General features: G+C 41.4%; 1 protein-coding gene across 1 annotated transcript in view; it reads left to right on the top strand.

The window, feature by feature from the left end:
- DNAH9 (dynein axonemal heavy chain 9) overlaps positions 1–27941 on the top strand; it is a 378462-nt gene that overhangs the window by 100706 nt on the left and 249815 nt on the right. The window contains exons 23-27 of the mRNA XM_010376130.2: positions 2743–2895; positions 4430–4555; positions 7476–7715; positions 8298–8458; positions 24353–24509. Of these exons, the coding sequence (XP_010374432.2) occupies positions 2743–2895; positions 4430–4555; positions 7476–7715; positions 8298–8458; positions 24353–24509 (837 nt within the window). The remainder of the gene's footprint in view (positions 1–2742; positions 2896–4429; positions 4556–7475; positions 7716–8297; positions 8459–24352; positions 24510–27941) is intronic.

The following is a 27941-nucleotide window of genomic DNA, read 5'->3' as shown; positions in this document are numbered from 1 at the left end:
TGATTCATTTCTTATTTGATTTGAGTACATTTTTGAGTAGTCCCCACACCCTAAGAGGTGAAGCATGGTGGAATACCTCCTAATGCCTTCTATATCTGTGACTCTGTCATTTCACATGTGAGTAAGTGAATGGTTAGGGTTAGAATTCATGAGTCACAGTGACTACCTCTCAATCCATGCAGATATCACTCTGCTGTTTGTTGTTACAAAGAAGTCATCTGAGGCCTGCCTGCTTAACAGAAAATTTCTAGATAGCCTAATTTCTATCTAGGTCCCTATAGAGAATAAAATTTAAATTAATTTATCAAAATTTGTATGCTTATATACTTGCTTTATTTTGTTCATTTATCCCTAAAACATGATAAGGTTTTGTCCTATCTGAAAACCAGAGCTTTTATGATCTGGAAAAAGTTTTCTTCTAGCATGTGTTTAAATATTATATCTATTCCATTTATCTGTATATTTTTTCATTCAGGTTTATCATACTTCCATAAGCTGAGATTCCACTTTATACACGCTATATACATTACCTTCTCTTCAATCACATTTTTATCTCTTAGTCCTCTTCCTTGGCATTTATCACTAAGTTTCTCAAGCTCTTCCAACATATTTAATTTTTTGTGTCAATTCAGCACTTTAGTGTCGTTAATACTGCTATAAACTGTACTCTGCCATTGTTAGTCTCTTTATTTCTCTACCTCTGTCAAGTCATCTTTCACATGTTTTATAGACTTCATGTTTCTTTAATTTAATTGAAGGTAAAACAAGGTGATGGTTTCCAAATTGATTTGTTTCCATTATTAATGGTTTAAAAATTTTTATATATAATTTTATGTAAAGTTATGTATAATTTTATGTAAAGGTTAAAAATTTATATATGTATTTTATATATATAAAATATACATATTTATATATTTTATATATAAAATTTATATATTATATTTATAATATATTTATATATTTATGTATTTAGAGAGAAGGGAGAAGAGAGAGGAGAGAAATTTATATATTTATCTCTATTTATCTATATTTATATATTAATATAAATTGTATATAAAAAGTTAATTTATATATATTTTATACACAAAATTTTATATAACTATATAGATAAAATTGTATATAAAAATTTTATATATAATTTATATAATTTTATATATAAAAATTTTATGTTACTTTATAACACATATAGTATATACCTTATAAATTTAGATATATATATATAATTATATATTAATATATATTGATATATTAATAATTTATATTATTATTTTTAATATAATAGCAATATATTATATAATATATCTATATTATTAATATATATTAATAAATTATACATACTAATTATATATTATATATAAAATAACATATATACATTGTATATTTTTTATATATATACTCTTATTTGCCCTCTTGAGTCCTGTTTTCTCCTTCTAAATTTTGGGATATTTTCATAAGTCCTATATTGTTGTTTTTAATTTGCTATTTTTTTTTTCAACAAAGAAAGGTCTATCTTGGTATTTGTCCCAAATCAGTGTGGGTGGTGTCTCCATGGGTACCTTCACAGTTTACCTAAATACTCTTAGATTTGTCCTCTCATCTCATAAGCTGGAGAGCTGGTTCTTCTAAATTTAGCATTAAAAGTCAGGATACCAGCAACTGGAGGGCCCTTTGTAATTATTCAAGAAGCTCTACCGGGGGCAGGTTCTGTTTATTCTTTTTCCTTCAGTCTGCCATTTTCTTCACCTCAGGACCACAACATAGCTCTGTCCAGCATCCCTCCTAGCACTACTGCCCCAGGCAATCACTGTAGAGGACCTCTACACCTGAGATACCATGCCTGGGAGCAGCCTGGCACAGCCAGACTTTATGCTTGCCATGAGCATGCCTGCCCTGCTTGGAAACCTTCTGATGTGTGTTTGTTGAACTGAAGAGGTTTCAAGAATGGGGTGGCTATGGCTGGGCATGGTGCACCACTCTCACTAGTTTCATTTAGTCTTCCTTTGGCCACTTCTACGGATTCATAATCCCAATACTTTGGGAGGCCAAGGCAGGCAGATCAGGAGTTTGAGACCAGCCTGACTAACATGGTGAAACCTCGTCTCTACTAAAACTACAACAATTAGCTGGGCATGGTGGCACTCGCCTGTAATCTCAGCTACTCAGGAGGCTGAGGCAGGAGAATCGCTTGAACTTGGGAGGTGGAGGTTTCAGTGAGCCGAGATTGCGCCACTGTACTCCAGCCTGGGTGACAGAGCAAGACTCCATCTCAAAAAAAAAAAAGAATAGGGTGGCTTCTTCCACAGGCCACTGTCACCACCACTGTTGACTCTCCAGAATCGGTGTGTGTTAGCATTGTTCTACCAGATGGTCCTCTGCTCATTTCCTGTACCATGGTAGTGTTTTCTTAGGAAGAAAGTTTACAACTTCCCCATGGTATTTTTCTCCAATCTAGTCCTATCTATAGTAGACCAAGCAGAATTTAGTCAAACCATTGTGGCTTAGTTGGTTTGTAGCTAGTGCACCACTCTCACTAGTTTCATTCAGTCTTTCTTTGGCCACTTCTACGGATTCATTTTATTCCTGTCCTCACATCAGCGTTGTTCCCACAAACTTCCTTCTAAATGCTTGGTATCCACCACTCTGTCTTTCACAATGATTGTCACATGGCAAGCCTCTAAACAATTGTAATAAGCGACTTCCCGAACACGTTCTATGATCCTTTGGCCTGGTTTCCCTTCATAGGTTCAACGTCACCTTTCCAAACTCTTTGACAACATGGCCAAGATGCGATTCCAGCTAGATGCCAGTGGGAAACCAACCAAGACAAGCCTTGGCATGTACAGCAAAGAAGAAGAGTATGTGGCTTTCAGTGAGCCCTGTGACTGCAGCGGGCAGGTAACACGATAGCCCTTTTCCCTCCATCTGCTTTTCTCTCTCAAATGCCTTCATTCAAACATGATCAGCATCAACTCTAGGAGGGCCTTTCTGGCCTTGGTCCAGAGCTGCTGTCGGTGCCCTCCAAGAGCCAGCTTCTTTGACTTGAACTGACGTTGGAGCAGCAGCTGGTGCCCTACTTTCCTCTTTCGGGGAAGGACACATGTCAACATTCATATCTTTTCCTTAACCAAAGACCTGTGCAGAGGGAAATAAAATGCACATAAACAACTACCCAAGTCAATGAGAAAAGGATTTTAAAATGATTAGCGGCACCAGGAGACATCAACAGTGGCAACCCCTAGAGCATCCTGCGGGGGAATCTGGGACACTGACACCCTCCCTGGGAGAAAAATGTCCTTTCTTGACACCAACTGCTTTCCTGAGATGTCCCCTCTCTGTACAAATGTGCCTCAGTGTCACTTCCTCCCACAGTCTTCCCCTTGGAGAACCAACTACCGCCCTGCTCCAGAAACTGCTTCCTCCAAATCTCCGTGTCCAGTGCAAGGGACACAAGCCATGGGACCATTTTCCCCTTAAGCCTCCTTCCCATCCATTAGCACCACTGCTGAAGTATAAGCTTCTGAAATAATCCAGCAAAGCATTGCCCCTGGGGATTCTCATCTAGTGCCAAATAACACCTGGAGTAAGGATATTTTTATAGAGTTCCACCCTTATTACCTATAGCTAAGAAAGCAATTCTAGTGCCAGAAAATAATCGCTTCTCAGTTATATGAGGGTGGCCCTGGGGTTTCATTCACAATGTGTTCTTTCTGTAGACCCAGAAAGCATTTAGTTGGGGAATACAATCCTGGTTTGTACTTCATACTCAGGGGGGACAAAGTCATAAGAAGCCACTGACTTATTTACACCCAGCTCAACCCAGATTTCTATTTCCTTGTATGAGCTCTGAGTGACAGCCTCCACCCCCTTAACCTGCTAGTCTGTCCTGCATATTCCAAATGCACACATCGGACTGCTATTAATTAAGTCTGGGTCTCGCTTATCACCATCCCGGATTACGTAAACAGCACATCCCTCTGCACCTTCTGGCAGCCACTTGGGAGTGTATACAATGTCTGGACTCCCCTTCCTTCACTCCCTCAGACTGAGTGGAAGAAAATATGTAGGACTAATCAAAACTTTTTTTTTTTTTTTTTTTTTTTTGAGATAGAGTCTTGCACTGTTGCCCAGGCTGGAGTGCAGTGGCATGATCTCGGCTCACTGCAAGCTCTGCCTCCCGGGTTCACACCATTCTCCTGCCTCAGCCTTCCGAATAGCTGGGACTACAGGCACCTGCCACCACACCCGGCTATTTTTTTGTGTTTTTAGTAGAGACAGGGTTTCACCATGTTAGCCAGGCTGGTCTCCATCTCCTGACCTCATGATCTGCCCACCTCGGCTTCCCAAAGTGCTGGGATTACAGGCGTGAGCCACCACGCCCAGCCTCAAAACTTCTTAGGCACCCAGTTTCTAACCCGAGTTGTTCTTTCAGGTGGAAATATGGCTGAACCATGTCCTCAGTCACATGAAGGCCACTGTGAGGCATGAGATGACAGAAGGTGTAACTGCCTATGAAGAAAAGCCAAGGGAGCAGTGGCTCTTTGACTACCCAGCTCAGGTATTCTCCTAATGGGACCCCCATCCTCCACAGGACTGTCTTCCTGCACAGACTCCTCCAACCTTCAGCCCCTGGTAGACATCAGGCTGGCTGCGTGCTTCACAGCCAAGCGGGCTTGAATCCCAGACCACTGTGAAAGCTCAGCAGGTGGGAGCAGGGGGATTGACAACCATGGCCTAAGTCAACCCTGACCTTGGGAAATCAAGGGTGATCTCTTTTTGCCTTCATTGGCTATAGAAGGGAGAAAATGTCAACAGTTCAACTCTTTGAGCCAGCCTACTTTCTGTGTGCCAAGCTCTGTGCTAAGCACAGGACACACCAGCAGGGAACAAGACAATGAAACCTGTCTTGCTGGAGTTTACAGGCTCATGTGGAACTGAATTACTGACACATATGACTAGTGGTTTGTTTGTTTGTTTGTTTTAGATGGAGTCTTTCTCTGTCGCACAGGCTGGAGTGCAGTGGCGTGATGTCAGCTCACTGCAACCTCCACCTCCCAAGTTCAAGCACTCTCCTGCCTCAGCCTCCCAGGTAGCTGGGACTACAGGCATGCACCACCACGCCCGGCTAATTTTTTTTGTATTTTTGGTAGAGATGGGGTTTCACCATGCAGGCCAGGCTGGTCTCGAACTCGCATCCTCAAGTAATCCACTGGCCTCGGCCTCCCAAAGTGCTGAGATTATAGACGTGAGCCTCCGCGCCTGGCGATGACTGGTGTTTTAATAGCGGGGGCTCAGGGTACTCTGGGAGCATACAGCTAGTTCATGAGGTCTGGGGACATGCCCTAAGCGTATGATCTGAAAGCTGAGATGTGAAGCAGGAGTTAGCAAGCTAAAAATGGGAGCAAAGAGCAACCAAGTAGGAGGAAGAGCCCTGGCTCAGAAGCCAGGGTGAGCATGCTGTGTCTGAGCCAGAGTAAGTGGAGGAGGAGCAAAGGCTGCAGGTGGATTCTGGAAGCCAGTTCCTATAGACCATGTGAGAGAGTCTGACTTGATTCTGAGATAGATCTGAATTCTTTATAGGTTTCTCAGGAGCGTAATAAGAGAGAAGCCAGACCTAACAAGAAATGTTCAAAGTAACTCTGGCTACAGTATGCCGCTCCTCCTTCCCTCAGTTAATGGTATAGTAGTAGTGTTGCTCTGTTTGGGGGTTGCAGACATTTAGTAGTCATCAAAGTCATAGAGTAGATAAGATTGCCCTTGGAAAGTATGTAGAATGAGAAAAGAGGGCAGAACAAATTCTTGAGCATCATTCAGAGCCGGAGTAGCAGGAAGGAGGAAACAGTAAAGCAGAATGAGAAATGGTCTTTTGGGAACAGAAGGAAAACCGGGAAACAGTAATCATGGAAACCAAGCAAGAAACTATTGGTAGCAGGTAAGAGGTCGGAAATGTCAAACACTTCTAAGAGATCAAGCAAAATAAAGAGGATGAAGAAAGTTCATGGATAAACTTGGTGAGGCCATTTCAGGGGAGTGGTAGGGAAGGGGCCACACTGCAGGGGCTGAGGAGTGGGAAAAGGTAGAAAGTATTCCCAGTGGCCAGGCGTGGTGGCTCACGTCTGTAATCCCAGCACTTTGGGAAGTCGAGGCAGGTGGATCACGAGGTCGGGAGATCGAGACCATCCTGGCTAACATGGTGAAACCCCATCTCTACTAAAAAATACAAAAAATTAGCTGGATGTGGTGGTGGGCTCCTGTAGTCCCAGCTACTCGTGAGGCTGAGGCAGGAGAATGGCGTGAACCCGGGAGGCGGAGCTTGCAGTGAGCCGAGATCATGCCACTGCACTCCAGCCTGGGCGACAGAGTGAGACTCCATCTCAAAAAAAAAGAAAAGATAAAAAACAAAGTATTCACAGTGAATGTGGATAGCAGGGAGAAACTTGGCTAGTGAAGAAAGGAGAAAGGAGTCTGCACTGCAGAGAAGAAGAGGTGTTTATTAACAGGAGGGTTGGATCATCCTCTCAATTTGTCCCAGTAAGGCTGCCAATGAGGATGAGCTTCTTTAACAAAATCTAATGGGACATAAACTCAAAGGGAAAAAATGGACGAACAGAAATGGTGCTGTTTACTACAAGATTCTCCATTGCACAAAGTGAATGGTTCCCATCAGGCTTCCTTGTTTACCTGTATCAGAATTTTGAGACAAGAGAATGTGTCGCCTCCCCCCATTGCAGTAAATGTCATCTAGCGTGGTGTCCCCCAAAACAAATGATACTACAGATGAGCAATGGATCTAAATTTGCCACCGTGAATAATCGAAGTTACGCATGTTCTATACGAAGCTTTCCAGCAAATGGAAGAAATATGTATTTCAATTGCTTTTTCTATTTATTTATTTTTAATCTCCAAAAATGCAAATCGTATCAACCACATTGAATTTCAATATCTTTCATCTTGGCATTTAAAAATAGGCACTTTGACGTTTTAAAATATCTTTAAAATGTAGCGAAAGTATGGTACAAGAGCAAACGTGTGCCATAGATGATCAGCAGTGGCTCACTAAATTCGATTGTCAGACCACAGAGGAGCAGAGCAAAGAGTGTGTGACATTGGGATGCCTGGGCAACATATTGTTGTCTTCCCAAGCTTGGGAAAGTTGCTACTCTGGGAAGTAAAAGACTGTATCATCCATGTCACAATTTCTAGAAGCCACCGGCCTTGATCAGAGTCAATCTTGGGTTATTCTCAACAAAATGATACATTTTTCAAGAGCGGAAAGTGCTTTCCCCACCTGTGCTGTAACAACTTCACACCTTCAAGGGTTTAGAGCATATGGTTCACTTAGTCAGTGCTGGTGGAAGAGGGAGGAATAGGGCTCATGTCACCCACACAATTACATCCTGAGCCCTTGCTGTGTGATGAGTGGGTTGGTTGGAAACAGCCATGGTAACAGCTTTACTAGGCAACTCTTGCTGCCACAGGTGGCCCTGACCTGTACTCAGATCTGGTGGACAACAGAAGTGGGCATGGCATTTGCCAGGCTGGAGGAAGGCTATGAGAGTGCCATGAAGGACTATTACAAGAAGCAAGTGGCTCAGCTCAAAACCCTCATCACCATGCTGATTGGCCAGCTCTCCAAGGGAGACCGGCAGAAGATTATGACCATCTGCACCATCGATGTGCATGCCCGGGATGTGGTAGCCAAGATGATTGCTCAGAAGGTGGGTCCCAAACATCCAGGGGTGCCCACTTTTGTGTCCAGCTACACTGAGAACAGCTCACATACGACCAAAATATGGGGGCCCCAGGGTCTGTACAGCACTGACCAGACAGCTGGGAGAGAATCACAGTGGCTGCTTGTACTTTTTTTTTTTTTTTTTGAGATGGAGTTTCACTCTTGTTGCCCAGGCTGGAGTGCAATGACTCAATCTCAGCTCACTGCAACCTCCGCCTCTTGGGTTCAAGTGAGTCTCCTGCCTCAGTCTCCCAAGTAGCTAGGATTACAGGCTTGTGCCACCACGCCCAGCTAACTTTGTATTTTTAGTAGAGATGGGGTTTCTCCATGTTGGTCAGGCTGGTCTCAAACTGCTGACCTCAGGTGATCCACCTCCCTTGGTCTCCCAAAGGCTGGGATAGAACCCTGTAATCAGAGCAGCTTGTGCTTTCTATACTGTGGTGGCCATAGCATGCTGCACACTTTAGCAGCAGTCAACAGCCACGGCATCAGACCTCTATGTGTCCTGTGGCCAAGGGATCACCTGCTTCCTATGATTTACCCACCTACTCTACCATTCTCTCTTTAGGTAGACAATGCCCAGGCTTTCCTATGGCTGTCTCAGCTGCGCCATCGTTGGGATGACGAGGTCCAACACTGCTTTGCCAACATCTGTGATGCCCAGTTTCTGTATTCCTATGAGTACCTGGGAAACACACCTCGCCTGGTGATCACACCTTTGACTGACAGGTGAGCACTGGTGTCAACCACTGACAGCCTTACTGCTGTCTGGTTCAGGCCAGCCAGTGGACATCTAGGGTCAAAGTCCCAGTCACTTGCTGTTTGTCCATAGAGCTACAGGGAAAGGGCCTGACTCAACACAGCTAGTTTAAAGTGAAACTGAAAGGATGTAGGGCAGGGCCTTTCTTGGAACAAATCCCAGAGCAAATCAATGAGTCATGACTTTTTGAGGAATTACTAAGCGGTCATACACACCCGAGTTCTAACACCGGCCCTAACATATATCAGCTGTTTGTTTATGAAAAAAATTGACCTACGTTTTGGTTTCCTCATCTGCGAAATGGAAGTGGTAACTCACAACTTCCATGATTATTGTAAGGATTAAAGACAGTAATGTTGGGAGGGAGAGTAGGAGGGAGATGAAGAGAGGTAAGTTAACAGATACAAACATACAATTAGATCAAAGTATAAGTTCTGTCATCCAGCAGCAGAATAGCATAACCATAGCTAGCAACAGTGTATTGTATATTTGAAAGTAGCTAGAAGAGAGAACTTCAGTTATTCCCAATACATAAAAATGATAAATACTCAAGATGATGGATAACTCAAATACCCTGACTTGATCATTACATGCTATGCATGTAACAAAATATCACATATACCCCGTAAATATGTAAAATATGTATCAATTTAAAAAGCATACTGGTAACCCCCTCACCTCCATTTACAAAACACAAAGAGGTATTTCTCTCTATATTCATTGAAGTTAAGAAATATACCTTAGAAGGTTAAACTGCACAAAGATTATAATAACTTTCTAAAACTATTCTCTTGACAATGTCATAGTGCAACTTAATTAAGAACTCTTAAGTGAATAATGTATTTTGCTTTCCAGGCATATTTATAAAAATAAATATGGTTCATTAAAACAAGCACATAAAAAGATAGTAATACTCCTAAGGAGGTTAGTTTATAAGTGCTCAGTAATCGATCCCTATTATTATTTTCTTGTCAATCAGTTGATCAATTAACTGGCACATTTATTCAGTACCTCTTACCCTGGGAATGCAAAGAAATAAGCAAGGTAGTTCCAACCATTCAGGAGCTCGCATTTTTTTTTTTTAGAAAGACATCATTTCCATCACTTATATTAATTCACACATGAATGAATTCACGCCAGACACCGAACAAGTCACTGGGAATACTAAGATGACTAAAACATTTTCTGCCCTTAAACTACAGTTCTAATGAGGAAAATAAGACATATGTAGATAAAAATTAAAATATCACCAAGGGGAAAAGTACAAGGCCATAGTATAAAATAAGGTACAAGGCCATATGCAACAAATTTCCAAGCAGGTGACTCAGCAGAAAGCCCTTTGAGCACAGAGGGCTCCACTCACAGTAGGAGGAAAAGAACTGGAAAGGCTTCATGGAAGAGATGGTATTTGACCTGGAGCTTGAAGGATGTATTGGATTCCAGTAGGATTTCAATAGGTTATGAGATTACTGTTGGGGTGTCCATGAAATTGTATAAAAATCTGTTCATGAGTCACTTTTTCTATTAAGAGGATATACAGCATTCATTAATTATTAAAATGCTATGAGTCCCCCAAAGTTAAGGAGCTACTGATAAACATTGCTGGAAAATGGCATATTGTGGGCAAAGTCATGAACCTGGGAAAACTCAAGATATGTTCCTGGAAGAGGGAGTTCAGACTTTGGGGGAGTAGTCAGCCATAAAGGAGTCAGAATATAGAGCATGAAGAATATATTCTTTATCCAGTAAGTAGTGATAAACTATTGAGAAATTTCATCAGAGTGTGAAATCTGTACTTTATGAACACTCATCTGACAGCACAACACAGGTAAAGGAGAGTGAGGGCAGAACAATAAGTCATGGTGCATGAGAGAAATGATATTTTAATTCCGCTGAGATTTCTGTAAATTCCGCTGGGAGTTCATACCCTTTCCTTCTAATTCCATTGAACATTAAATCTCCTCTTCTCCAAAAGGCGTTGTATGTCTGAATAACTGGTTCACTGAGATGAATGACTTGTAGGTAATGAAGAGATTGTCAGAAATTGTGAGTTACAGTTAAATGGCCAGATAGAATCTGCCATTTTTTAACTTCTCTCTTTTCCTCTTCTCAGTGATATCACTTGTATTTTGGTCAAATCCTCAGATATATTTCCAAGTATTTGATAAGTATTTCCAATTCAGTTAAATTGCAGTCACTGGGTTCATGGAATGAATGGGACATGGAAAATCCAAAGCAAGTACTTGAAAATCCCAACATGATTCATAGCTCAGCACCTCATAGCTGAAGCATCGTGGTCAAGATGATTCCTCTGCTCCTCTGTTTTTCATTTCTTTAATTCATTTTTCTCCCCAGTCTGGAAGGGGAGAGGAGAGTCCCACTCAAACTGCTTCCCTCTTACTCTGTAGCTCTCTTTTTTGTGGTGCCCCCTAGAGGGCACATCACTGTCTCCAGCGGGTCCCGACATGGACTAAAATGTGAGCTCTGCATGGGACTTGGTAGTTCCCATCAGCCACCCTGATGGCTCGCTCCCTGCATTCCAACTACATGGCCTCCTTTCTGTTCCTTGATCACCTGGACTTCATTCCACCTCAGCACCTGCACACACATGCTTCTCTTTGCCTGGAATGCCATTCCCAAGGCCGTCTGTTCCACTGGTAGCTTCTCATGCTTTTGTTCTGCTCTCTGTTCTCAGAGGCCTTCCCTGACCACTGTTTCTAAAAGGAAACCTCTCCCACCACACACACACACACACACACACACACACACACACACACAGAAAGATATATATGTATGTGTATATATATATATAGAGAGAGAGAGGGGTGTGTGTATCTAAAGAGAGAGAGAGAGAAATATATATGTGTATATAAGGAGAGAAAGATATATATATGTGTGTGTGTGTATATATAAAGAGAGAGAGAGAAAGATATATATATGTGTGTATATAAAGAGAGAGAGCGCTCAAGCCCAGGTAACCCTAACAGAGGCTCTGTTGATCTTGACGTTTCCCCCATTCTGAAATGACCTGGCTTGCCTCCTTGTTGTTGGCATTCCCCTTTGGAAAGTAAACCTCTAGCAATGAAGAACCTTTGTCTATCGTGTTTGCTATTATGTCCCCAGCCCCTAGTAGGTGTTGAATTAACAATCGTCAAATGAACGAATGACATTTAAATATTGAGGATCACAAGAATAGACAGAATCAAGCAAGGGAAGTTGACTTAGGGGCAAGGTCTGTCCAGGACTCTGTCTGGGTCTTGGCTCCCAAAGAAGAAGAAACAGCTACTCTGTGTTTTGCTCTTAGCTGGGAATCCATCTTCCTCCCTACCTCAGCTTAAGACAAATGCAAATAGCATCTTTCCAGAGGGAGATGTCTATCTCTCGGTAGCTAGATGGTAAAGGAAGCAGCAACTGGGGTTGGGGGTCGGCGGGTGGAGTCTTACAGGTGTTACTTGGGCCGATTAGTTGGAGGAGCTCATCCTGTCTGGGTTAAAGGAAAAGTGGTTCCCACCTTTTCATTCAGACTGGACCCCTGCAGTATCTGTCTTCAGGGCCATTCTCAGTCATTAGCAGGAAGGAGGTCCTGTACAGCCGTCTTCCCAACTGCAATGAATTTTTCTTCCTGTCTTGGAATATGAGCTAATAGTTTGGGAGTTTACACCACTTGGTACAGAATAATGAAGGCATTATGTATTTGGGCAATTTGATAAATCTATCCCCCGCTACAGACTATAGGTTCCAAGATAACATTGACTTTCAATTTTTCTGTACTCCCAGGAGCTAGCACTATGTCTAGCACACAAAGGGCATTCAAGAAATACTCCTTGAGTGAATGCAATGAAATGATTCCTGAGCCTCTAGATATGTGCCAGGCCTTCAGAATATTTCCATCCTTTCCACCGACATATCAGACATTATCATTCCAAGTGATAAAAAGTACAAGATTTTTCTTTTCCCTGGGCTTTCACTCTTGCCCAGGAATTGAAGATAATTACTGCTTTTGGATTTGGAGGTCTCTAGTACACTAGTGCTGAATACCTTATAGAGGGAAAGGGTAAAGTTTCGACAATGCATTGTTTCTGAAATAGGGATTTATGGCCTTTACTGTGAAACGATGCAAATAAGAACTTGAAAGGAAGGTTAGCTAAAATAAGGGTGAATACTATACAGACCTTCACCTTGTTTGCGCATTCATTGCTTTCCTGACAAAGTAGTATGTAGCTGAATATGTATATGGCAAATTCCATTTTCTCATTGACTTCCATTATTATCTCAAGAAATGTTTTTTGCACAGAAAAAAATTGGCCTCAACATAGAAAATCACATTTTAAAAAGCATTCAGCTTTTACTGGTGTGTAGCCTAGGTACATTTAATTCTCTCTTGTCAGAAGAATTAATCAAATGGACAATTGATCCATACAACCTTTGCACATTCATTAAAAGCACACCCGTTTTACAGTACATCCAAATGATTATGCCTGTTTCTTTGGAATTTCTCACTGCCTGGATGGGACTTGAATATATAAATAGGTGCAATGGTTCAGCCCTTGTCACAGGACTTCGGCACCACACTAAGTTGGAGAACTAAATGGAAATGTTTTTTCAGGCTGAACAAAAGCAATTCTCATAAGTCGTTTCTCAACCTTTGGATGATCTCCTCCTGCTTTGCTCCCCTTCCTTCACCTTCACACAAAAATGCCCCTTTCTGCCCTGTGCTGTGTTAAGTACTGTTTTAATCAACTGCTTATCAATGTTGAGTACCCCTTAATTTCTCAGGAACTCCTGCAAGTAGGTGAAATATAATTGATGCAAAAGTCTTTCAAGGTGATTTTCTGGGCAAGGACACAGCCAGCAAAAGTCGTACGCTTTCTCTTTAAGTTTTTCTCTGATGGTTTTACTGAAGAAAATTTGGAAAGCTTAGTATTCTGTACAAAAGAAAATAAAAGTCACCTAGAAATAGCCATTGTTAATATGTAGTTTGTTTCATTCTACATGTAGAATGTTGAAAACTGAAACTGACATCATATGCTATATATTAAACATCATAGATTGTTTTATTTAACATTATACTATGCATATTCTCTAAATATTTTTCTAAAGCACTTTAATGGCTGAATTATAGTCTGTTTATAAGTATCCCATAATTTATGTAACATAACCATATTATGGGTTATTTAGGTTACATCTAAGCTTTCACTATTAAAAATAAAGCTGTACAAACTCACTTATATGTAAAATTTTAAGTAAAAATCTCTTATTATTTCCTTATGATAGATTCTAAGAAGCAGAATAATTAGATGACACACACTTTCAAATCGTTCATGAAAAAAATGTTATTCCTACTCTCACTAATAGTTTATTAAAGTATTAATTACACAACACCCTGACCAGCATTAAGTGTTACTGTTACTTTTTTAAATTACTTTTATTATTCAAAATTGTATCAAGTTTGGATTTGGATGTCATTAATTACTCATAGGTTGAACATTTTTATATGTTTATTAGCTATTAGATTTTCTTCTCCTGTTAATTATTTATTACTGTCATTGCCCATTTTTCTCTAGGATATTCTTTTATCACTCTTATGGTTAGAAAATCCATGTTTGTTTCAAGATCAATTTAATATTCCCCTGTATTTCATTCTAGTCTAGCTTATTTTAATTTTTCCTTTAACCTGTTTTAATTATTTAGGAAATCTTTTGATTACTGAGTAAAGTGAGTCAAAACATTTTTGTGAAAACATTTTCAATTACCAGTGATAGAAGTGACTGAAAAAAGACTTATCTCATATATCTGGAAAATGAGTCCAGCTTGCTGCAGTATAACCAGCTCTGGGACCTAAACTAGGAGATATCGGGGTTTAAACTCTCTCATATGTTATGACTTTATGTCTTCTGAATGTTGACTTCTTTCTTGCATAGACTGGAAAGATGGTCTCTATGCCTATGCCTTTATAATTTCTGACGCAGGAGTAAGAGAGACCCTCTCTTGCCCAGCATGTATAGCAAATTCCTTGAGGGAGGTCTCCGATTGGTCCTATTTGGGTCTTGTGCCCATCTCTGAGCCAGTCACTGCAGCCAATGAGATTGAGTATTTTGCCCATCCTGAGCCTTGTCCCCCAGCCCCAAGGATAGGAAAGGTATGATTGACAGCCCATCAGAATACAAGCTGTGGAGGAGAGATGGCTCTCCAAAGGGTGATATTCTGGGCAAAGAAATCCCACAGGAATGACAGTGGGGAGTATATAATGTTATTTCTTTTGTTTTCAAAGTGACTAGTGGGCTTAATGTTTTTTGGTGAGTAACCAGTTCTTCTTAATGATTTATGATGTTTGCTCTACCATATTTGAAGTTCTAAGCTCATCAATCTACCTCAAAACTATGTATTCTGTTCCATCAGTCTATCAGTCCCTCTCTGTGCCACAGTATTTAAAGATATTTGCTTTATCCTGAGTTGTAATATTTGTAGGGTAAAGCTCTGCATCATCTACCTTCATTTCCACTTTCTTTTTTTTTTTTTTTTTAGCACTTCTGTTTCTTCTTTCAAATGACAAATTCCAAAATATAAACCACTGGGGTTTTTGATTGGTGTGCCTTAATACTTTCAACTTCATTTGGAAGAAACAGCCATCTTTATAACGTGTGGTATATTTCTGTGTATTCATATGTGCATTCATGTTTTTTGGAAAAGTTTGTCTTTATATTTTGGTTATTTCTTAATGTGATCTCTGGGTCTTTTTAAAGTTGTTGTTGCTATAGAAGATTTTGTTTTATTATTATTATATTTAAAACAACTTCATTTCCCTGTTCCTTTAAAATATATATAATAACAACAAAATCTCCTATCCACAATACCACCTTACTCCTGCAAGAATGGCCATAATCAAAAAATCAAAAAACAATAGATGTTGGCTACAGATGGATGTAGTGAACAGTGAACACTGCTGGTGGGAATGTAAACTTGCGTGGCTGCTATGCAAAACAGTGTGGAGATTCCTTAAAGAACTAAAAGTAGAACTACCATGCGATCCAGCAGTCCTACTACTGGGTATCTTCCCAGAGGAGTAGAAGTCATTATTCGAAAAAGATACTTGCACATGTATGTTTATAGCAGCACAATTCACAATTGAAAAATCGTGGAACCAACCCAAATGCCCATCAATCAATGAGTAGATAAAGAAACTGTAGTATATACATATGATGGAATACTACTTGGCCATAAAAAGGAATGAATCAACTGCATTTGCAATGACCTGGATGAGACTGGAGACTGTTATTCTAAGTGAAGTAACTCAGGAATGGAAAACCAAACATCACATGTTCTCACTGATATGTGGGAACTAAGCTATGAGGACACAAAGGCATAAGAATGATACAATGGACTTTGGGGGAAGGGTGGGAGGGGGACGAGGGATAAAAGACAACATCTATGGTGCAGTGTATACTGCTTGGGTGATGGGTGCACCAGGATCTCACAAATAACTATGAAAGAACTTACTCATGTAACCAAATACCACATGTACCGCAATAACTTATAGAAAAATGAAAAAACAAAAAACAACTTTATTAAGGTATATTTTGCATATCAAAAAATTATTCATGTTAAGTGTACAATTCAATGATTTTGAGTGACTTTATTCAGTGCAACCATTACTGTAAGTCAGCTTTAGAACATGTCAGTCCCCTCACAATAAAATCCCTCTTGATCATTTACAGTTAATTATCATCCACCAGGAAACCATTCCTAGCGCTAGAAGCCACTTATCTACTTTCTGTCTCTTTAACATTGCTTATTCTGGGCATTTCATATAAACAGAATCTTACAATAGATAGTTGCTTATGCCAGACTTTTTTCACTCCACATAATTTTTTTTTATTATTATACTTTAAGTTTCGGGGTACATGTGCAGAACTTGCAGGTCTGTAACATAGGTATACACATGCCATGGTGGTTTGCTGCACCCATCAGTCCGTCATCAACGTTAGGTATTTCTCCTAATGCTATCCCTCCGCTAGCTCCCCACCCTCCGACAGGCCCCAGTATGTGATGTTCCCCTCCCTGTGTCCGTGTGTTCTCATTGTTCAATTCAACACAGAGCATGTGTCTGTAGTTGGTTATTTTTGAATTCCTGAATAATACTCCATTTTATAGATATACCACAGGCATTTATCCATTCAGCTGATGGATACTTAGATGATTTTCAGTTGAGGCTGTTATAAATAATACCGTTCTGAACGTTTGTGTACAAGTCTTTGTGTGGACATGTTTTCATTGCTCTCAGGTGAATACTAGGAGGAAAATTCTTATAGTACTTTTATGTTTAACTTTTTGAGAAACTGATAAGCTGTTTTCTAAAGTGGCTGCACCATTTTACATTTACCCCAACAACATATGAGGATTTCCATTTCTCTTTTTTTTTTTTTTTTTTTTTTTTTTGTGAGACGGAGTCTTGCTCTGTCGCCTGGGCTGGAGTGCAGTGGCCGGATCTCAGCTCACTGCAAGCTCTGCCCGCGAGTTTACGCCATTCTCCTGCCTCAGCCTCCGGAGTAGCTGGGACTACAGGCGCCCGCCACCTCACCCGGCTAGTTTTTTTGTATTTTTAGTAGAGACGGGGTTTCACCGTGTTAGCCAGGAGGGTCTCGATCTCCTGACCTCGTGATCCGCCCGTCTCGGCCTCCCAAAGTGCTGGGATTACAGGCTTGAGCCACCGCGCCCGGCCGGATTTCCATTTCTCTACATCCTTGGCAATATTTGTTATTGTCCGTTTTGTTTCTTTATAGCCATTCTGGTGACTGTTAAGTAATATGACATTTGGATTTTAATTTGTATGTTTCTAACGATTAATGATGTTGAGCAAGTTTTCACATGCTTATTAGCCATTCATGCATCTTCTTGGGTATAATACTGCCCATATCTTTTGCCTATTGTTTGGTCTGTCTGTCTTCTTCTTCTTGAGTTTGAGAATTCTTTGTATATTCTGGATATATTGCATATGTGTTTGCAGATACTTTATCCCAGTCTGTTGCTCATCTTTTTTTTGTTGTTGTTGTTGTTGTTAAAAAGCTTCAAGAAAAAAAAATAGGTTTTTTAAAAAAAAACTTTTAGGTTTTGGGGTACATGTGAAGGTTTGTTACATCAGTAAACTCATGTCATGGGGGTTTGTGGTACAGATTATTTCAACACCCAGGTATTAAGCCCAGTGCCCAATAGTTATCTTTTCTGCTCCTCTCCCTCCCTCACCCTCCCCACCAAGTAGACCCTAGTATCTGTTGTTTCCTTCTTTGTGTTAATAAGTTCTTATCATTTAGCTCCCACTTATAAGTGCAAACATGTGGTATTTGGTTTTCTGTTCCTGCATTAGTTTGCTAAGGATAATAGACTGTAGCTCCATCCATGTTCCTGCAAAAGACATGATCTCTTTCTTTTTTATGGCTGCATAATATTCTGTGGTGTATATGTACCGTATTTTCTTTATCATATCTGTCATTAATGGGCATTTAGGTTGATTCCATGTCTTTGCTATTGTGAGTAGTGCAGCAATGAACATACGTATGCATGTGTCTTTATGGTAGAATGATTTATGTTCCTCTGGGTATATACTCAGTAATGGGATGGCTGGGTCAAATGGTAGTCCTGCTTTTAGCTCTTTGAGGAATCGCCATACTGCTTTCCACAATGATGAGCTAATTTACACTCCCACCAAGAGTGTATAAGTGTTCCCTTTTCTCCTCAACCTCGCCAGCTTAATGGTGTCTTTTGAAATGCAAAAGTTTTTAATTTTGATGAGGTTCAACTTACGAATTTTTATTTTATGGACCATGCACTTGGTGTTTTATTTAAGAAATCTTTTCAGGCCGGGTGCGGTGGCTCAAGCCTGTAATCCCAGCACTGTGGAAGGCTGAGACGGGCGGATCACGAGGTCAGGAGATCGAGACCATCCTGGCTAACCCGGTGAAACCCCGTCTCTACTAAAAAATACAAAAAACTAGCCGGGCTAGTTGGCAGGCACCTGTAGTCCCAGCTACTTGGGAGGCTGAGGCAGGAGAATGGCATAAATCCGGGAGGCGGAGCTTGCAGTGAGCTGAGATCCGGCCACTGCACTCCAGCCTGGACGACAGAGCGAGACTCTGTCTCAAAAAAAAAAGAAAAAGAAAAAGAAATTTTTGCCTAACTTCATTTTATCTTTAACTTTCTTTTCACTTGTGTACAGGAAAAAAAAAATGATTTACAATATATTTATCTTCCATTCTACTCACTTACTACCCTGTATTACAGATTCTAAAAGTTTTACTCTTGATTTTCTTGGGTTTTCTAAATCACTCCTAGAATTTCTAATCATATCTGAGACAGACAAATAATGAGAAGCGTAATTATAACTACTCAAGTTTAGTTACTAGGCATGCTATAATTTTTGCTAGAGAGATTATATGGGTGGCATGGCTCTCAGTTCTGTCACATTTTGAGAAAGACATTTACCAATTAGCTTAGGCAAAGAAAAAGATGAGCACTGGATGATGAAGAATCTCATAACCAGTTGGTATAAGGAATAGATCCTAGAATTGGGAGCATTTAAGCCAAGAACAAAAAATTTTCAGAGTTTAAATATTAAAGTGTTGTAAAAAGAACAGATTTATTTTAGGTTAGTGCAAAGGAAATTTCTATTAATGCAATTTCTCATGTTGAGCTTGAAACCTATTGAAAGCTCTGGGCCTTTTTCACGTGGATTTTCATCCATCCACATCTCCCCCAGTCTGCATGCATCCACGTGGTTGGAAGATTACTTTACATTTGTCCCTCTTAAATTGGATTTTCTTGGGTCTGTCCCATCATTTTTCATCATTAACATTATTTAGAAATTTGTTCTATTGTCTATCTAGTAATTATTTCTTAATTCAAGTTATGAGTAAAGACATTAAACGTCAGTGAGCTGAGTATGCCTCGGGGCCTCCCCGAAGGTAGATACTGTTGCATTCATGGTCATTCCTCAGTTATGGTTATTGAACCATGTGGTAGACAGAATTCTACAAATGATCTATAAGGACCCTCACCCTTCTGTAATCCCTTCCTTTTTGAGTGTGAGTGAAAACTGTGACTGTGATGATATTATTCCCGTGGTTGTGTTTTGTTATATGGCAAAGGGAAATTATTTTGGTAGACTTAATATAATTATACAAGCCCTTAAAAACAGAGCTTTCTCCTGGCTCCTCAGTCAGCAGAAGGGGAAGTCAGATTTGAGGCATGAGAAGAATTTGACATGCCATAGCTGCTTTTGAAGGTGACAGGGGCCGTGTGCAAGGTGGTAGAACAGCCCCTAGGAGCGGAGAGATCTCCTGGCCAACAGGGACCTCAGAAGTGAATTCTGCCAAGAACCTAAATGAGCTTGGAAGCAGACTCTTCCCCAAAGCCACCACATAATAGTCCAGCCCAGCAAACACCTTGAGTCTGGCCTTGTGAGACCTTGGCAGAGAACCCACCTGGACGTCTGGCCCACAGAGCTGTGAGATAACAAGGGGATATTGTTTTAAGGCACTGAGTACGTGGTAATTTGTTACACAGCAATAGAAAATTAATACAAGCCAAGTATGACTCCACCTACTCTACTCTAAGATTATCTGGACAACTTTTCTATGATAAGCACAGGCTATTCATAGCTGAAATCAAGATATAGCAGTTTTGATATTTTCTTTATCTTCCAGTTGAATATCTGTGTCAAAAAAAGGATTTATTGCCTCAAAAATAATACCTTCAAAGTTTCCTACTTTTCAAGGCACTTCCAAATATCTTGTCTCATCGTATCCTCAGAAGACCCTGATGCGGCAGATAAGAAGAAAACCTGTAGAAGTTCTTTGCCCAAAGAAAACAAGATTAATTTTAGTTCAATGTTAAGAAGACCTTTCAAACAATTAGAACCAGCCCACTGTGGAATGGGCTGACTTCTAGAATAATAAACTGTGCCTCTCACTGAAAGAAAAGGTTACATGATCATATTTGAAGGATTTAAAGGGGGAGCACCTAGCATGGTGAAAGAGTCCAACAGCCTCACCTTTAAAATCCCTTCCAACGCTAACATTCCCGTGTTCCCACTGGAACCAAACTAAATCAAACCATATCCATGTTGGGACTCATCGGCCAGGATCTCTCTTCCTTAAGGATTTTCTGCCTTTGTCACAATTGCCACTGCTTTTGAAGCAGCAAATTTATCTAAGTTTCCTTGTACAAAGAAAAGGCGATGTCATAGATCTTAAGGATGCTTTTGTTTTTAAGGTGCAAAGAGGCTTAAATAACTTGGCTGAGTCTCACGGACGCTTCATAGTGAGGCAAGGTTTGAACTCATTCTGTCTCACTCCAGAGTCTGTGCCTGAAACAGCTCTAGCATGGTCTGCTGGCCCACATTCGCAAGCAGGAGCACATCGAAGGAGCTGGCTTGGTTGTTTAAAGAGATGAGCACTCTAACAGGACCTCAGAGAGAATCCTAGAGCAGGGATATGTCCCAAAGGACTTGCTGCTGGCTCAGTGGCCCAGGTGTCATGGCAGCCTCCCTTGTGACAAACAGAAATACTGCCTCTTTCTTTCTTTTCTTTTTTGTTTTTCTTTTAGACGGAGTCTCACCTTGTCACCCAGGTTGGAGTGCAGTGGCACCAACTCAGCTCACTGTAACCTCTGCCTCCCAGGTTTAAGCAATTCTCTGGCCTCAGCCTCCTGAGTACCTGGGGTTACAGGTGCATGCCACCACGCCCAGCTAATTTTGTAATTTTAGTAGAGACAGGATTTCACCATGTTGGCCAGTCTGGTCTTGAACTGCTGACCTCAGGTGATCCACCTGCCTCGGCCCCAAAAGTGCTGGGATTACAGGCATGAGCCACCATGTCCAGTCCTGTCTTTTTTATGTGTTTTTTTCTCATGGCCTGAGTGAAAGCCCCAATGACCCTGCCTTCAAACTCACTAGACAGCCCACTGTCCCTCCCTGAACCCCAGTCTGCCCATATGTAAAATAGGATATTGGAAATCCCTTCCATTTCTGGAGTTCTGTTCTTATGAGGGGAAGATAATGATATTTTGACATTTCCCCCAGAAGCTCAGTAGATGCTCAAAAAGAAATGGACCCAGTCCCATGTATTTATTTTCAGGAATTCTTAACTTTTTCTCTGCAACTTATATTTTTGTGAAACCTGGTGTTTCTGGACTCCCAAACTCTCTGAGAGCCCTGCCCTGCAGCTCCAGAGTAAAGAGGCCTGTGATGTGCCCTCAGCCGGCAGAGGGGACAGCTGTGGGACAGAAAGGCTATGAGAGGGAAGGAAGGTGAGGAGTGAGTTGTTGGGGCTTGAAGACTCTGCTAGTTCAGGCAGCTTGTCCTCCTGGGAGGTAGGGGGCTGTGGCAGGCCCTAAGCAGTTGTAGAGGAAGCCCTAGGCTGGGAGAGGTAGCAGGCATGGGATCCACCAGGAGCCAGAAACTCAAGAGCACCGGAGGGCAGGTGCAGGTAAGGCCACGCATAGGGCTCCATGAATATCTATCTGGGAATGCTTGAGAAAAAAGAGAAAGAGAAGTGTTACCAAATGGTAACAACGGCCAAGAAGCACAAGACCAGACCCAACTTTTCACCCTAACCCTGACTCACCTCATCGTGCCTTGTGGCAGATCTGAAGGGCAACATTCAGCCTTTCAAAGGCTGAAACAGATAAGGGAATTTCGCACTTAATTAAAGGAGAAAAAGGGAACTTAAAGACTTTCAAAACCATCTGGGGGCTGAGCACAATGGCTCACACCTATAATCTCAGCACTTTGGGAGGCTAAGAGGGGTGGATCACTTGAGCCCAGGAGTTTGAGATTAGTCTGAGCAACATAGTGAGATCCTGTCTCTAATTTTTAAAAGGAAAGGAAAAAAAAAAAAAAAAAACCATTTTGGTCCAAGGTTTAGCCAAGACAGTAGAAACCCAGCCACCATCTGACATGAAGGTGGCGTCTTCAGAGTCTCAGAGTCTCTGGTCATCTCACCACATCAGATTCAGAAACAGAGAGAATTAATTTTGGACACCCTCTCACACAGCCATACCTGTAAGTTGAGAGTCTATGTATTGATTTGCTAGATATTAAAAAGTTAGAACAGTGGCACAATTTTATCAGCTTTATTGAGGTATTGAGGCATAAATTACATGCCTTAAAGTTCACCCATTGCAGGTGTACAATGTACAATTGGATGATTTTTAGTAAATAGAGTTGTGTAACCATCACCATCATCCAATTGTAGAACATTTCCTTCACCCTATTTGCAATAATTTCCTTCTCTCACTCCAAACCTCAGGCAGCCACTGATCTGCTGGCTATCTTAATTTGTCTTTTCTGGACATTTCATATCAATGGAATGACAACATATAATCTGTTTTTTGAGACAGGATTTCACTGGATCACCCAGACTGGAGTGCAATGACATGATCTCAGCTGACTGCAACCTCCTCCTCTTAGGCTCAAACAATCATTCCACCTCAGCCCACTAAGTAGCTGGAATTACAGGCGCACTCCACCACACTCATCTAATTGGTTTTTTTGTTTTTTTGTGTGTGTTTTTTTTTTGTTGTTGTTGTTGTTGTTGAGATGGGGTTTTGCTATGTTGCCCAGCCTGATCTCAAACTCCTGGGCTCAAGCTATCCATCTGCCTTGGCCTCCCAAAGTGCTGGGATTACAGGCACAAGCCACTGCACCCCACCTGACAACATACAATCTCCCATATCTGGCGTCTTTCACTTACAGTAATGTTTTTGAGGTTTGTCCATTCTGTAGCATGTTCGATACTTCATTCCTTTATATTGCTGAAGAGTATTACACTCTATGAATTACCACATTTTGCTTATCCATTCACTGTTGATAGATATTTGGGTTGTTTCTAGTTTTTTGCTGTTATGAACACTGCTGCTGTGAACAAGGACTGTGAACAGGTAGATATTGTGTTACACACAAGTCTTTGTGTAAACATGTATTCTTATTTATCCTGTGTAAATTCCTAAGAGGGGAGTTGCTGAATCATATGGTATTTTTTATTACTTTTTAAGAAATATAAGCCCTTTTTAATAGTACCAGAAGTAAGCTTAAAGCTGAGTTTATTTTATTGTTACTGGTAAAAAGAGTCCCAAAAGGATTAAATGGATTGAATGCGATCCATTCATTCACAGATTCACTTATGGTTTATAAATAGTTTTTGAGGGCTTGTATGTGCCTAGAGTGTGCTAAGTTCTGGAGATGAAACAATGAATAAGATATTGCCCTGCCTTCATGTACCCAATGGAGATATATACTGAAGATATATACAATATATGTCACAGGAAGTTCAAGTGGAGTCTAGCTCAGCTGAGGGAGCCTCTGCTCACTCACCCCGGTGTTAGGGGATCCAGGAACACTTAGTGGATGAAGCCAAATGTGAGTCCCGAGGAATTAGTGGCCATTAGCCAGGCAAAGATTAAAGAGGAGCATCATCTGGGTCGACTCAAAGAGTTGGGGGATGGGTTGGGGGAGGAGCAGGGACAAGCTCAGTCCTAGTGTGTCTGGCAGATGAACGGAGCTCTGTGTGACTGGACTGCAGAGGTCTGTGTCTCAGAGGAGGGGAACAGTGAGAAATGGAGCTGGAGGAGCAAGCAGACCCAGAAGAAGAAGAACCTGACAGGGAGCCTCTGATGCCCTGTATGGAGGGAGCACTGTGATGAGCTTGCCCTCTAGAGTGTCCTCCCCACAGTGCTGTGGGGAGCAGGCAAGAGGGGCAGGGCTCTTGGCTTTCCTTTTCAGAAGCTATGCCAGATCTCACATGGCGTGGGGCCTTAGTCTTATCTCACTGGGCCCCCAAGGATGATGACCTATGCCCTCCCGTGTTTGGCAGGTGCTACATCACCCTCACCCAGTCCCTGCACCTGACCATGAGTGGGGCTCCCGCAGGACCTGCAGGCACAGGCAAGACCGAGACCACCAAGGACCTGGGCCGTGCACTGGGCATCCTGGTCTATGTGTTCAACTGCTCAGAGCAGATGGATTACAAGGTACAGTTCCACCCAGCTTCCTGGGTGTGGGGGTGGGGAATAGGAACTCAGAGCAGCCAAACCAGGGCTGAGACGCGTCCGTGCCACCTTGACCCAGCTTCCCCAGGTCTCGGAGTCCAGATCAGGAGGTCTCTGCTTGCTCCTTCATGGTTAAGTTGGACCTTTGAACCCTGGAGTTTGTTGGCTTCCCTATAAGGCTTTCATGTGATAAGAAAGCACAGCCCTTTGTATTCTAATTCCACCAGTGAGCTCTGACCATGGATGGCTGACTTCATCTTTTTGGCTCTTCCTTTTATTATCTGTCAAATGAAGAAACTGAACATATATCCAAAGTCCTAATTTCCCTATTTGACCTAGAAACACAGAAAGGCTCACGAGTAGCCAATCTGAAGGCAGTTGTCTTCACATAAAAGCTAGACGTATTTGTACTCTTCTGTAGAAGTGGACATTCCCCAAAATATCAACAGGGGCAGAATATTCTGCAAGGGCAGGCGTGATTTCTGAAAGCTGGCTAATCAACCCCGTCTCAGAGCACAGAGGCCCACAGAAGACAAGCGCAAAGCTAATATTCATTCAGGCACTTACCATTTTTTAAGAACCACTGTGTTCCAGGTCCTGAGTCACCGAGAAAAGCCAGAGAAACAAAAGGCCCATGAGGCCACTTCTTTAGCTAGAAAATAATATTCTGCTCACAACCGAATCTTACATAGCTTCTTTTTTTAAAACACAAATGTAATAACAGATTATCTCCCTCTCTCATTATTTTTATTATATTGTATGTGTTTTTATAAACTGCTGTAAGTCCCTTTTGTCAACAGGATGACATGCAGATAAATCTGGAGTGAAAAAAAAAAGTTGCATTAAATAAATTAAACATTTATATATAAAAGTCATGTGATATATTGACTGTAAAATTAATGTAGTTATAATTTTAGAAATAATGCTTGCCATTACCACGTATAGCACTCTGTAAATGAGATTCATCTTCTATCATTTAATCATTTCTGTAGCATAATTTTGTTGTGTAGAGTTGCAGCATCCTGTGGCACCATGTTTTTTCGTGGTAAGTAAACAAAGCAAGGATCTAGACCCAAAAAACTAGTCTTCCACATGGTCTTCATCCCCTAAATTTTAACACTGTTGCTTTTATTGATGAACACATTAAGATAATGTTTCTCTTTCAGTCAGGCTGGAACAGAAAGGTGGAGTTTTTTCCCCCTTTATAGAAATGACCTCAGCCTTAGGGATTATTTTATGTTTCTAGATTCTTCTATAGTTGAGCAATGGCAGCAGCACTGCTGAAGTTAGTAGTATCCCAAAGGGAACATTCTGAAAGATACGTTTATTTGGATGTAGAAGACATGTTGTACTGATTGAAGAACATCAGCCAGATTTCTTCAAAGTCACACCTAGAATAGCAAGCAGGAAATGATAAGTTGGTTCCATGGGCAGGGGTCACGATGGTCATTTTACTCAATTCTATCAAAACCAATCACTGAACCCTATCCCCACCAGTTCCTTTAAAAGTACAGGGTGAACAGGGGAGTCTATCCTTGTTTTTGTTTTTGTTTTTGTTTTTGTTTTTTGTTTTGTTTTGTTTTGCTTTTTTTCAACTGTAGGCTAAGCTTCCATGGAGTAGAAGCTAGATACAGGGTAGAACATCATAAATGAGCATAGCCACAGTGAAACATGCCAGAAGGACTGTGCTCCCTTCCTGGACACCAGATATCCCAGGTAACCAAACAGCCACACTAAGCTGTCTGCAAACTTTCTCTCCCTTTGTTTTCTGGCTGTTCAGAATTATTTTTTATAGTAAAACACTCGCAATCCAATTAATTTATTGAGTATTGCCATTGCTCAGCATGTGCTGGGCATTGTGGAAGGATGCCAAAAACAGATCATATGGAGAAAGAGAGAAAGAGAGAGAGAGAGGATAGATGGTAGATGGATTTCAGATAGACAAATGATGGATGGATGATTGAGATAGATAGATAGATAGATAGATAGATAGATAGATAGATAGATAGATAGATAGATAGATAGAGAGAGAGAGAGAGTATAACCCAATTTTATTTGGAGGGACAAGGGATATATGTTATCATCAGGGGAGCTAGTTAACACCCAGATAGCATAATCCTGGGTGCTCATGTGCCCTACAAACTTTAGACCCTGGAATATTCCCGAGTAGGGGGAGAGCCACAGAGTGGGCTGGTCAGGAAAGACATGTGGAGGATGTGAGACCCAACCAAGGCTCAGTTTTGGGGTTGGTGACAGAGAGAGCATGCGGTATTTTCACACATTCTAACCCATTAGAATGTCAGCTTTAAAGCCATGACCAAGGTCTATGTGTGGCCAGTATCTGTCCCCAGCCCTCATTCTGACTTCACCCCGTGAGCCCTCCTCACAGGACCCGGCTGAGAGAAGGAGAAAAAGGGTGAGAGGTCAGGAAGAGCTGCTGTGCACTTCTCCAGGGGAGGTTTTGATGTGTCATTCATGACACTCACAGCAATATACTCTGTTCAGGTCTGTCCATAGTTAAAGCTGGAAATAAATATGGAACAAGGGCTAAGCTGCCTTAGAGAGGATCAAAAACAGGAGATAAGGAGGGGAAGGACTGAAAGCCACTGAAAGCATCTCACTTTGAAGTGGGGGCTGCAGAAAGAATCTGCAGGCTTCAGAACTGGAGCAAAAGCATAAAGATTGGCAGTCACATGAAGTGAGAAAGGAAGAGACTGGAAGCAGGATAAGGTTTTGGTGAGAGCATCTCAGTCATTCAAACCAGAGGGAATGAGGAACCAGCTGATGGGGTAGTAGACATGGAAAAGCATAAGAGGCTTAAAATGTAACCAGGTAAGTGATACTTCGGGAACATGGGGAGGGAGTCTGTAGTGAAGCAAAGGGAGAGGTTGAAGAGGAGAGTCTAGGCTGTGGTCAAGGACCCTCGCAGTCTCCTCTGCCTTAGAAATCCTATAAGCAGCATCACCTCACTTAACTCATGAGGACCGGGCATGCAGTGAGCTGGGGAGAACAGGAGAACAGTGCAAAGACATGAAGCAAAGGGAAAGTTATTGCTTTACTCTGTTATCCTGGATGGAAAACCTATAAAACCGGCCACTTTCTCTGAAAATGACTGCAGTTTTAGTGCCGAAACATCCTTTATATTATAGCTGCAATACTTTCCCCTCTTGACCTCAATTTGGAGATGCTACTGCAGGGACATCAAATGGTTCCAAACCTGAAAGTGTTTGGAATTATTTCCAGCCCTCTCCGCAGCGGCCGTATTGTGAATACTACACCTTTTCTTAAGACCCTACTCCCTTCACTTCGGAAATGCTATACTTACACAATCCTCCTCCTGAGTCTCTGGTCTCCTGGCTTCTCGGTCTCATTTGCTGATCCTCTTTTATAATTTCCAGTGTGACGTGTATACCT

Source organism: Rhinopithecus roxellana, chromosome 19, assembly GCF_007565055.1.
Source record: "Rhinopithecus roxellana isolate Shanxi Qingling chromosome 19, ASM756505v1, whole genome shotgun sequence".
Classification (NCBI taxonomy): Eukaryota; Metazoa; Chordata; class Mammalia; order Primates; family Cercopithecidae; genus Rhinopithecus; species Rhinopithecus roxellana.
This window is presented reverse-complemented; position numbering and strand designations above follow the sequence as displayed.